This window comes from Contarinia nasturtii, unplaced genomic scaffold (assembly GCF_009176525.2).
Source record: "Contarinia nasturtii isolate CC-2019 unplaced genomic scaffold, AAFC_CNas_1.1 Cnas_scaffold_695, whole genome shotgun sequence".
Taxonomy (NCBI): Eukaryota; Metazoa; Arthropoda; class Insecta; order Diptera; family Cecidomyiidae; genus Contarinia; species Contarinia nasturtii.
In genome coordinates, this window is record NW_022198046.1 from 9,930,108 (window position 1) to 9,943,294 (window position 13,187).

The following is a 13,187-nucleotide window of genomic DNA, read 5'->3' on the forward strand; positions in this document are numbered from 1 at the left end:
TATGATTGGATAAGTATATAAATGAATAACGAAAACGACAACATTGAAGGGAATGAGAAAAGAGAGAGCGAGAGAAAAAATTGGGCGACACATTTGAAGGCGAATTGAGAAGGAAATCTTTTTCAATTAATTTTTTCGCTAGCATTTTGCTTATTGATTTTGTTGTTCTCTGTGTTTCCAAATGCCGAAAATTCGTCTTTTTTGTTGTTGCTTGATTGCGAGTGTTGTACCGAGAGAGAAACAGTGAGTGCGATACAACAAACGAACGACCGACCGAACATACGAATGAACGAATATAAAAAAAAAATTTGGTATTGAAATGAATCGTCGCCACAAATGTATATATACTGTTTCGTTACACAGCATTTAATCGCTGAGCTGGTTAATTTTAATAATAGAATTTCAAGTGAACACACAGGACAAAAAAGAAACTATCGTACATAAATCAATCGACATTGATATGAATCATCGTAAACGATATGTGAATCGTTGGCAGATGGAGTGAGATAGACGATGCAGAAATTAACAAATTGATATTATTAAATTGTGCTGTTGGTTGCATTTGAACAAACTGTGGCAATCGACCGACAGCGGGGCCAAATACAAAATGGTTTACAATTTTATGTAAGTAAACTATACCTTACACAATTCGAAGAATTTACAATTTTTTTCTTCTTCTCTCGTTCTCACAACTGCTTCTTTTTGTTCGCTCACTTCTGCATTTGCCGTAAATTTCCACACACCAAATATCGATGTGTATATGGCAGTTTTATTTCATTTTTTTTCTTTCTATCTTTACTTTGCTGTGTATCTTTTTTAATATATGCTCGCATTTACGATAATTCTATACATTTTAATACGCATTGCATGTAATTTCTGTGTGTAGTTTTATTTCTTTTCTTTACATTTTGTTTCGGTTTTCGTTTGGCCGTGTGCTACGAATGAGAGCAACAAAAAATTTATATGCTTTTTGCATATTATGTGAAAGAATGAGCCATAGAAAGCGCATTTTAGTGTTCGCAAATAGATCTCTTTTTCTTTTCTGTTCACTCATATGCCGAAGAAGTAAAATGAAGAAGTGGTCGCCATTGATGAGTGCGACAAACATCACAAAGAGAAAAACAGAGACAACATACAGAAATAAAAACCGATGAAATAATAAAAATAATTGTAGCAACGTTCTGTATTTCAAATGCTGTTTTTGAAGAACATACATTTATGTAAGTGTGTGTGTGTATATATTTACGTTATGCTGTGAACGGTGCGGTGCGACCGCTATTGCTACTATACTTACAATGCTGTCTCTGTTGCTATATAGGTGCGAGTGTAAATGAGAGAGTGTATTTGTGTGAATATGTGATTGTGAGCCGAATGGAATATATAGCGCTGGCAATACACAAAACCAAAAACACACACACATACAAAGCGAGAGCAAGAGACCCACTCAAATGATACCGATATATTTATGTGTATTAAATGTGCAAACGTTTTGTCTATAGTCTTCTCTAGCGCGTCTCTCTTTTTTTTCGTTTTGTTTGCAACTGTACGAGTGTGTTTATATGTACACACGGTTTTTCGATTTTTTTCGCTACTTTCTTCTTCTTTTTACTTCAATTTGATGGTTTTTTTCATCTCATCGCTTTTTTTCTCTTCATTTTGCTTATTTTTTCGTCGTTAACTCGGAGATGTTATGTGTGTGTACTGTTTGATGACAACGACACATTGATACGCAGAGTGTATGCATACCGAACGCAAGCGGATTAACCGATGCCAATGTGTATAATTGTATGTTGTATGTACCTAAGTACTTAAAATCATGTTCGAAGCGAAATATAAAACACACAAAATACAGAAAAATTTATTGCTTTCAGAGACAAGAAACATCATAATCGAACCGGATAGAGATAGAATACCAAAGAAATATCTATGTTCTTTAGAAAGAAAAGTTTATGCAGAGTACCTCTCGAATCGGAGTGTACCGAGAAGTTGACTTTTTTTTACCTACATCGTCATTGTTTTTGTCTCGTTAATGCTTCGGTCGCTTGAAAATTTGTAATTAAACAAAATACAAACACGCCAGAGACAGATGAAAAGAAGAAGAAAAAAACATATACCGAATATTGATGAGATTAATGACGGCACACACGGAGGGAATGAGCAGAATAGGTGCGCAGATCTCTCTTTGCTCTCGTGGTGTGTGTCTATGTATGTCCGATTCCCATTTCGGAACCGAATCATTTTTGTCGATATAATATGTCGTTTTGCATGTATTCTTTTCTTTTTTTTTTGTTCTATGTCATACATGTACATATATTAAAAAATAGTTGGCGCACTTTTCATGCATACATACCACATTCAATGTATATATCGTTTTTGAATGGGTACTTTTCCATTCATTTTCAATGAACGATAAATGTTCTCATCAAAATTTAAATCAATGACATCCATTGAAAAGTCCATTTTCGAGATATTTCTTCACAAGCCACATTCTGCGTCTGAGTGATTTCACAATGAGTGCTCTTATTTCGTATGACAAAATCTGTCGCCAAAGCAAGTGAATTTTCATTTTGAAATTATCTTGCAAATAGAACAAATGAAAATTGCTAGGTAAATTGCATTCAGTAGGAAAAAAGCACAGAAGAAACTCTACAGTTTTTCGAAAAGAATGAATATAAAAAAATGAATTTTGGATTTTCATACGGCCAAAGTAATGAAGATAGTGTGTTGCTTTTATGTTTTTGATTTTGTGAATGTATTGTTTTCATAACCAAGAGAAACGAAAGAAACAAGCTGTTAACAGTTGTATTCACTTCTACACAGTGACAGATAGAGGGCCAATTACCCGACATGTTTCTTCAAACGTTTCTTCTTCTTTTTCTCTAATTCCATTTTGTGTAGTCGGTTCACATCATCTTTTCAACATGGTCCGAATGCTAGTTCCAATTCTAATCTTTTGCAAATATTTTATTTTATTTGTTGAAAAGAAGAAACGTATTTGTATATGTACTAGTATGCATATATATCAATAATAATAAATGATGGAAATAGGAACAGAGGCTGAAGGCGAAATAAAAAAAAAACTGAAGAGAAATAGAATTGGTGAGTGATCAGAAAAAAAAGCAAACATTCAAAGTGTAAAACAAAAACCGGATCATACAGTTGAGCATACAAACATCGTCATCATGTTCGTACATGTATGGTTAAACATACGTCTTATGTGCACTCTGGAACACAATGTATGTTGTTGTGTGTTCGGATCTCTTTTGCTCTTATTCTCTTTCTATCTCATTCTTTGTGACTGTCTCTCTTTTGCCATATTCCGTTTGTGTATTCGCGCTATCAAAGTCTTTTGACTGACTAAAAATCTCTTGTTCATTTTAAATACTCGCAATATATGTAATTGCTGGCGATGTTATTGTTGTTGCTTAATGATGGGATGTTGTGTGTAGTACTTCTTTCACTGGTTTTTCTGTTCTTTCGAACAAGATGTGTATGCACACAAACACACACACCTACCGATACCAACAGAAAAACGAAAAAGAAGAAGCAAAAAACAGCACACAACATATTGAATATCCGCCACAATGAAGATGACGAAAAAAGAAAACCAGAATAAAAAGGTATATATAATACACTACACACTCTATTCGAAACAAAAAAAATCACACACAACATTTGGCCATTTTTATGAGTTCATTTCTTCACTACTTTTTGATTCTGTGTATGGCTTGGTTGTTTTATCTCTCTCTCTCTCTCTCTCTCTCTCTCTCTCTCTCTCTCTCTCTCTCTCTCACGTTCGTATCACGTTTCATGCTCTCGGGTTACAACAAACATTTAAATGTGCACACACATCGAAAATGTGTTCGTTTTTAAAATAATTTAACGCTTTGTTATTTTCAGTTCGTTGCTGGACTATTTGTGGTTTTGATTAATCTGAAATTCATTAATATTTTAAATGAATTGGCAATTTTTCATTCCGGATATTGTCAATCGCAAAAAATTCATACATTCTCACTCAGTCAGCCGAAATGTTGGCTCGTGTAAAATGCCACTGACCGATAATATTGGCAAACATACATCCGACCAAATTTTTTTTTTTTAGCCAATCAAAACCGCACCGAACATTTTTTGGATGGGTTAAATTGATTCGCAAACTCATAGTATATGCAACTTAGCGAGAGAAAAAAAAACTTTGCAATGGAAATATTTCAATCGATTTTTAGGTGGATAATTTAATTACCTCTCATTGCGATTGCTCTGTCACACTCGAACGAATTGCATTGATATCACAGTCAAATTTTTGGAAACATGTACCGTAATCGGACAACATACAATCACAAAAGGGAAAGACAGATGGAGAGAGGTAGAGGTAGAGAATGTGAAAAGAGGACAACGAGAGAAAAAAAAAACAGCAACAACAACAACTGAACATCACATCGATTTGTCGATGAATGCAATAATAGTTTCGAAAAGCGTCACGTCACAACATTAAGCAAATTAATGATGTACATTAGCTGGCGACCATAGAGAAACAGATCGAATGAAACTTTTTATATATAGATGATGTGTGTGCATGTATAAATATAAAAATCTGCTAGCAACAAAAACAAAGTCACAACAAATCGATTTTAGGGGGCAATCGCTCTGTGTATCAATGGTGTGTAATTGTCTTCTTCGTTGTTGTTGTCGTTGTCGCCGTCGTTGTTGCCGCTGGTTTTTTTTCTATCTTCTGTTGTTCGAAAAACACAACGGAACGGATTGGCCACAGAGTAAGAGACTGCACACAACACGGTCAGCATACACAGCAGCACAAGCATACCATGAGCGTGCAAAGCGACTCTCTATTGACTATATTTTAGCACATACATGTATGAGATAGCGACAGAGCTCTTCGAAATGAGAGAAAATATATACAGTACTAATTTAATAAAAATCGAAACAACGGTCGCGCTACCGTCGGCGTCGAGGTAAAACAAACACAATTTTTTTTCGGTCAATTTTACTCTCTTTGTACAATTCGATTGGTCGGTTTGTCTGCTCGCCTCATTCATATACGTCTACGCCATTGTATTCGTTTTAGCAATTAACAATATTCAATTTTTTTTTTCGTTCTGATCGCATACATTACATTGGGATTTTTGTTTTATATGTATGAATCAATAATAATTCTTTTTTTCTCAATTGCATAAAGCGTATTTATTTTAATCGTAATATAATTTGGCATTGCTTTGATTTCACATTGCAATGCATTCGGTTCAATTCGAATCCACCTTTTTTTTCACTAATGTGCGATAAAAATCATCAATCGGCGCACATACACACGCATACCACCAACAATGCACAACATTCACTCACAACACGAATAAAAATAAAACACAACGATTTTCGCATTGAATGTGGAATTAAAATGAACGAATGACGAGAAAAAAAACAGAATCGAACGTCGAATCGAAATAAAAATGTAACATTCAGTTGCATATTATTTGCTATGGACAAAGCAAAATCGATTCAATCTATCTGAATTTTCTCCAATGAGATTTGACTTTTGAAATGCGAAGGTGACGGCCCGAAAAAAACATCACAAAAACGTTTATGTCGTCAATGTTTCTCTCTTTCTCTCCCGCTCTCTTTCAATACATTTCACATTTGCCTCTGTTGACTTTCATTGTAAAAAAAATTGGTTTGTTGCTTATTTGAGTCACATTATTTACTTTTTCCATTGTTTTATTAATTAATTGCTGGTGTGTGGCTGTAACTGTTGTTGCTTTTTTACTACAGTTCGTCTCGATAATAACATTGCGAAAAATTTCTCCTCATACACATGCCTTGTAAAATATCAATGAAATAAAAAAAAAAGCGTTTGACTACAAACTTACAAGCAAAAAAAAAATGATATCAGATTTTTGATGAATGGTAATCCGTTTTTTGAGCACACCATCAAAAGTTTCATTAAACATCAATTTATAATTCCATCACAAGCGTTTTCGCACTAAAACTTTTCAATTTTTTTTCGTATATTTCACCACATCCACATACAAAATGTGTTTCCACCAACAAAACAAAAAAAAAATAGTGAATTTAAATTCGGTTTCATCAATTAGTTTATCGTTGATCGAACGGGAAAGTCGACAAAATACGAAACACAAAACGGAATCGAAGAAACGATTGCGAAAAAAATTGAATAATTGAATTCACACACAGCACTCGATGATTTTTTTTTGTTAAATGGTGAAAGAGACATATACAAATTTGCAAACAACTCTTTATAACCCGCCCGATATACTGAACACTTCGTGCGCGCCTATACTTCTCATTTCACAACGTAGACAAAAATTCTCTCTTTTTTTCCACTGCTGCCACTTTTCTGGCCTTTTTCTTCGTACGATTTTCGCGTCTTTTGATTGAACTTTACTAATTTTTGTCTACACATATTTCATTACAATACACAATGATTTTCAAGTGAGCGACTTACTCTCATGCAGCAGCACCAGCGCGGTTAGCGCTTTTGATTTGATACTGTGTTTGATGGGAGCGACAAAGAGAACAACACACTGGGAGTTTCTTCTTTTTTTTCTCTTCTTTTTCTTCTCTTCAAACACACAGTGTTTGGTCGCGATTCTTAAATTTCGATTACACCATTCAATCTACATTAAATTATTTGAATTTTTGGTGTTTTTGTTACATTTTGTTTCAATTTTTAATTCATATTTGTTAAACTTGATTTGTAAAAAAAATGGACTTCTTCTACATTGAATGTTTCGATTTGAAATGATACGACAACGTCGTCGACGGCAAATCACTCATACTAATTTGAAAATTGGTGGTGCGCGCGCGAAAGAGACACATAAATATACACATTCAGCCGTACCATACATGCGAGTATGATATAAATGCCAAACAAATGAACGACAGAACGTGAAAAGGCCGAAAGAGAGACAGAGAAGAGAAGCGATGAGAATGATGGAGAGAAGAACATAAGAAAAAACGAATGTACGGAGCCCTCAAACACAAATGAAATGGCAAACCAACACATTGATGATGTCGTTGTGATACATGCATATCCGCTCGAAAAATGGGGTATGTCGAATGAACCATGTTTCTAGATGCCACAACTGCTTGTACATTTTATGAGTATGTGATTGTGTGTCGGTCGTCGGATACATACGATGATGACTGTGTTTTTTTTTCGGTGCTAGCGAACACTCACACGGAAAGAAAGAGATCTCAAATCGCATTCGAAAGGCGCACGCGATTTGAAAAGTAGTTGAAAGCAGCAGCAGCAGCAGTAACAACGGAGCAGCGTACAGGACAGACACTAGGTGTATATGCGATTGTATGTAATACGTATGCGCTGCTGTTGTTTTGACTATACATATTTGTGTATTTTGCCCATAATTCGTACTCTTCGATGCTACATGGAAAGCGGCCAAGATTATTGTAAAGTAGGTTCGATAATATAATATTTCTTTTTTTCTTCTTCTCTTCTTCTCCTGTGTGTATCTTCTTGTCTATTTGCTTGCCTGTACGCCTGCCATTTCGAAGAACGTACGTATTTTTAAGAAGTGTTGGAGCTTCACGCTTTCATTCTTTCGGTACTTTGGTGTGTATGATGCTGTTATTGTTGCTGCTGCTTTTTCCCACTTTTCAGTGGAATGCCTTACGTACGTTCTGCTCTTCTCATTCACTCAAAATTTTTTATTGTCAAACATTAAGATGGATATGGATTTGCATTACTCTGTGGGTATGAACGGATCTTTTTGTGTGTATCTCTTGGGCAGGCGGACGGGTGAGCGCGCGCGCCTGTGTCAATGTATGCAATTGATATATATATATGTATGTATCTATAATACCACAAGTAGAGTCGCGAGCATTGGAATATGTTGGCCCAAACGATTTATATATTTGACATGGCGTTTATGATCGAATGAAGCTTGCTATTGATATGTTCTATTGTGTGTTTGCTTTATGTCTCATTATTACAATGATGCTGCCGTTTATATTATATATTGTTCGGTGTGTTAAAGAAAAGCGGTACAATGAATCGAGATGAAACAATGTGATATACCAATGTATGTTTATTTTCTTCTCATTTCTTCCCCCCACTCTCTCTCTCTCTCTCTCTCCTTGCCCTCGTCGCCTTTCTCAAACTTTTGCTACTATTTTACGCTTGAATCGGCTGGAAAGAAGAAGAATATATATGCCACACATGAAATGTCTTCATTCCTCGATGTACATATGTGTCGTCACTTGTTCTTCTCTCGGCACAGATGTTATAGCAAAAGCAAAGAAGCAAATGACGACAACTACGGATCTCAGCGCGAACTATATATTGTATGTATTGGTGTGGGTCGCTTCAAAAAAATTATATTATAACGAAAAGAAATCGAAATGTATCGCGCAAAGTAATTCTTGAGGCAAGAGAGAGGAAAAAAAATACAACAACAACAATCAACCAGTGAGGCCCACTGAACTCGCCATCATACATTTACATTTAAATCACATACATCCATCCATCCATCCCAAATCATACACACCGTATACATACGTACGCGCAATCAGCAAATATAATTCTATTACACGCTCCTTCTTTCTCTTTCTCTCTTTTTCATTTTTCTTTCGTTCTCTGTCTATCTTTGTCGCGCGAACGTTCATATTCAACCGTTTTTAACAGAAAAAAAACCACGGGCGCTTCTACTTGCATTCATATACAATTTCACCATAAAAAAAACGACAAACGATGGACGACGACGACAATGGATTCGACAAATTAAAAGAAGCGAAACACGTACCAGTACAAAAGCAAAATTATCGACGAGAGACAGAGAGAGAGAGAGAGAGAGAGAGAGAGAGAGAGAGAGAGAGAAGGCGAAAGACAGAGAATGAGAGACGGCGGCGCTGTCAGTATATTTTCGCGTTTTCTACACGGATCTACATTAGAATTGTGTACTTACATTGAAATGAGCATACAAATGTGTATTGGAAAATGAATTTTTCTTTTTTGCAGTTTCTCCTTCTGCTGCTGCTACTACTAATGCTGCTACTGCTTCTTCTTCTTCTCGATAATTTTTTTTCGCTTGCTCGTAATGCTCTTTTTATGAATTCTGATGCAAAAATTTCCGCAAATTATTTCCAAATGGGATAAGTTTCGAAACACCACTCACAGAACAAAAAAAAAAACACTTTTCTCGGTCGCACACAATGCCGATTTTTATGAATGAGAGATATGAAATAATAAATAAGACTAGAGTTTTTTGAAAAAAGAAAATATTTTTCGTATTTTCTTCGTATATGCAACTTCAACTTTTTTTCTATCTCTTTTTAAAAACGTTAATTTATTTTATTTACACTACACTTCGTTTAATATCAAATGTGAAAACTATTTTTTTTTTCTCTTTTCGGGTCTTGTTGCTTACTAATTTCTATTGTCTATAGTGAAACTTGTATACATAAATCTTAATTCTTTTTTTACTTCGTGTTTGATTTTTTTTTCTTTACTATATTTAAACGTAATGTTTTGTGTGTTTTTTATGGACAAAACTTCATTTTTTTTATCAAAATGAAGCAAAAAAAATGAAACAAACGTAAATTAAAGTTAAAAACAATTTATGAAATGTTTTGTCTCTGGTTAAATATAATAAATAATTAAATTTTGTTGTGTATTTTTTAAGCCCGATTTGAAAATGTAGTACGCATCACAGAAGATACCTCCATTTTGAATTCAGATCGGCAACTATTGTGTGTCTGTGTGCACTATTAATGAATTAGTAGCTAGAATCCCGTTTTGGGACAAAAAAAATCGCTTCTTTCATTTCATTTCATTCTTTTTCTCCCTAACACATGTATCGCCGTCTCTTTCGTACACATGGCGCTGCATGCGCTACAAACACCAAACAGTGCGCGTTCCTCATATACACAGATGCAATTCACATTTGAGCTGTATACACCGTTCGTATATATATGTGTGTGTTCTTGCTGTGAGGCTGTGTGTGGTTGTTGGTGTTCAAAGCAAGCCCAAAGACGCGTGCCGTATAATTCATGCATTGAACTCTGAACGTATTGAGTAATTTAAATGTGTGCGAGCAGAACAGCAAATATAACACACCGGTGATTTAATGAATTCAGCATTTCTATGAATTTTCATTATGTTCTGGCATTGAACAAATGATACATTTTTCGGTTAATTTTTTCAAAATGAACTCTGCTGATGATTTTATTTGAAATTCTTTCTTGCAACCATTTTTAATGTTGATGAAGGTGAGAATGAGATAGTCACATTACATGTTCTCTAATGCATTTTATAGAATCAGTTTCAACATACGGAGACATATCATATGGCAATCCCAAAATCCATTCAATGATATACGCTATACACTGCCTATTGCTATTTAGCACACATACCACAATACCATTGATTGTAACAACTGTGATTGTGTGGCATCTGTCATTTGGTCTGTACTAAAGATATGAAAACATTTTGTGACAAATTGGTCTCACAGATTTTATGCCATTGAAACGATGAAATTATTTAAATTTTTAAAATGATTTTCAGATACTCTCGATTTTATATGAGGCTTTAATAATCTTTTTGACATTTGATATATTTAGATCATTGATTTTTGTATCTTTCTACCAAAAATCATCGAAAAATATTCTCTTTCATTCAGATTTTGACAGTTTATCGCATTGAAAACAAACCACTTTGTCATAATCGCCGCGAGGTTAGATTGTTTTAAGTCAAAACACACATTTAGCATTTCTACACATTTAAATTTAATAAACAGGTAAACATTGAGAATTTTCATCGATTAAAAGCCATGAATATTTAAAAATTCACACTTTCATCGAATTTCACATTTTAAATTGTCAATAATAATGAAAAACTATGAAATGCAATCAAAACTTACTCATGTATTCGATATTGTTAATATTTCAGGCTTTGAACAATGTCAACAAGTGTTCTGCTTGCATGTGAATTGAATGAGCAGAAACTTCCGCCATTCGTATTGATTCAGGAGAGCAGTGGAGCAGATGCATCGTTTCTGGTAGCCTGTTTGATGGGTAGTTGCTTAAAATATCAACAAAATGGTGTTGTTTTAGTTTGTTTGCATCATGTCAGTCAGCATTATAGCAGTGCTGCCGCTAGATTGGGCTTCAATATCAGTATGGCACGTGAAAAAGGCCGAATCATCATCACTGAACCATTAGCCGATATAGGTGAACAATTCTTTGCTTCAAAGTACTTGTCAAAGCCGAAGATTGAAGTGATTGATTCATTGTTCGAAAATATCAAAGAAAATGCAGAGCACCAATTACAAAGCAAACAATGTGTAACGATTCTAATCGACAATGTTGCTGCTCTCATTGATTTGGGATGTCCACAAAATGCTGTGCTACAATTTTGCCATAAGCTCATCAATTTATCGAATGATCGCATTTCAATTGTGTTGAAAATCAATACCAGTAATTTGTATACGAATTTTGTTGCCAGCTTAGATGACTATGCAACTTCCAATTACCTCGTTAGAAAGATGATATCCGGTGATTTTCAAGAAGTTGATGGGAAAATCATTTACCAGAAACGACTCGATTTCGGTCACACTACAAAAACAATCCTGTACAAAGTTGGCGATAAAAATGTAAAAATATTTCAACCCGGCGAAGTTGGAGTTCGGACATAAAAATTTTATTGAATAAACATTAATATTATTAGGAGATTGTTCCTAGAAATAAAAGTTTTTTTATACACAGTTGCTTAAATTCAAAAGTGTTTTTTTCTTCTTATTTGACTATAATTATAACAAAACTTAACTTTCAGATAAATCCAAACAATTTCGTGGCTCACTTGAGATGAGTACGTTCGTGTTTTTTTATTGTGCTTTGAGTGAAACCCTCTCCGCATATGGAACACAAGAAATTTTTCACGTTCAAATGCTTTAGGAAATGATTTTGTAATGTTATTCCATTTTTGAATTTCTTTGAACATCCATCGAATATGCAACGAAATTGTTTGGATTCGGTTTTGTTCGCGTTTAATATCATAGATGACATACATTCCTCACAAATGCGCTTTTGTTGGTATTTAAATCTGCTGTTACTATTCGACTGACCTTGTCGACATGGCTCTTTGCATGGATGATCTTTTATGCAAAATGTGAACGATTCATTGGTTTGTAGCTTGCATAAACAGCAAGAGCATGGTAGAAATTCACTTATCGAAAAATCACGTGCATATTTTTCGGCGGTAATTTTGACACATTTATATGTCATGTAGTATGTATTGAAAGTTTTTGTGTAGTTTTCATAGTATGATTCATGAATTTCACTGATTTGCTTGAATGATGGAGCGAATTCGGATGCATTTATCGCAACAGATGAATCCTGTAAAAAGATAAATAAAAAATAAAGATGGACAAAAATATGAAAAATGTGATACGACTTACGCAAATGTCAGTTCGATCGTTTGTGAGAAGTGTACCGTTTGATGTGGCTTTTGATGTTCTAATAGCAGCAGGTGCGACCTTTTGATAAAAAAATACGAAAATGATTAAGGATGGCTATTTACGCAAAAGATGATGTAAAATATAACAATTTGCCGTTTTTAACTTACGCAACAGTCTGTTCGGTCGGATGTGAGAGTGCAATAGTTGGGACTGACTCCTATTACACTGATGCAACGTTGCGCATCGAATACGGTCTCTTCACTCTCTATGATTTGATGTGTGTTGGTCGGTGGACGTTCTGTTCGGCTAATGAAACAATTGAATCTGCTTTTTGTTTCATTTTTCATTTGTGCTTGCATGAAAGGACATTCAAACTCATAAACAATATTTTTTGGTTTTCGGTTCGATTTGATACATTTCATTATGCATGATTCGTTTGATAAGGGTCGAAGAAAATTCTTTTTTATTTTATTTTGCAATTTTTTTAATTGACTCGACTTGGTTAGTTTTTTTTCAACGATCATGGTACTGTTCTTCATTTTTTTTTTGGTTTCGCACAAAAAAACTATTCTTTTTGAATGGTTAAAACTTATTTAAATTATATACGGATATATAGTTAATGATTTTGATAAAACGATGCACTAATTTTATTGTTTTTGCCAACAAAATTTAAGTGGTTGAAATATAAAAAGTATTCAAATAAAGCACCTTACAAACGACCTATTCTAATGACAAACACAAAGTGAA

General features: G+C 34.4%; 3 protein-coding genes across 3 annotated transcripts in view; 1 reads left to right on the plus strand and 2 right to left on the minus strand.

Annotated features, from left to right (window-relative positions):
• LOC116340556 overlaps window positions 1-9,276 on the minus strand; it is a 34,240-nt gene extending 24,964 nt beyond the window's left edge. Inside the window, exon 1 of the mRNA XM_031767110.1 lies at window positions 8,952-9,276. The gene's annotated coding sequence lies outside the window, so the exon portion shown is untranslated. The remainder of the gene's footprint in view (window positions 1-8,951) is intronic.
• Window positions 9,277-10,646: 1,370 nt separating this feature from the next.
• Window positions 10,647-11,757, plus strand: LOC116340863. The gene is made up of 2 exons (XM_031767585.1): window positions 10,647-10,781; window positions 10,934-11,757. The coding sequence occupies exon 2, from the start codon at window positions 10,944-10,946 to the stop codon at window positions 11,676-11,678; it is 735 nt and encodes a 244-aa protein (XP_031623445.1). The 5' UTR covers window positions 10,647-10,781; window positions 10,934-10,943; the 3' UTR covers window positions 11,679-11,757.
• LOC116340862 (zinc finger protein 432-like) lies at window positions 11,662-12,992 on the minus strand. Its single transcript, XM_031767584.1, has 3 exons — window positions 12,608-12,992; window positions 12,441-12,518; window positions 11,662-12,378 (listed from the first exon to the last, which is right to left on the minus strand). Exons 1-3 carry the CDS (start codon window positions 12,977-12,979, stop codon window positions 11,839-11,841), a joined length of 990 nt encoding a protein of 329 aa, XP_031623444.1. The 5' UTR covers window positions 12,980-12,992; the 3' UTR covers window positions 11,662-11,838.
• Between the last annotated feature and the right edge of the window lie 195 nt (window positions 12,993-13,187).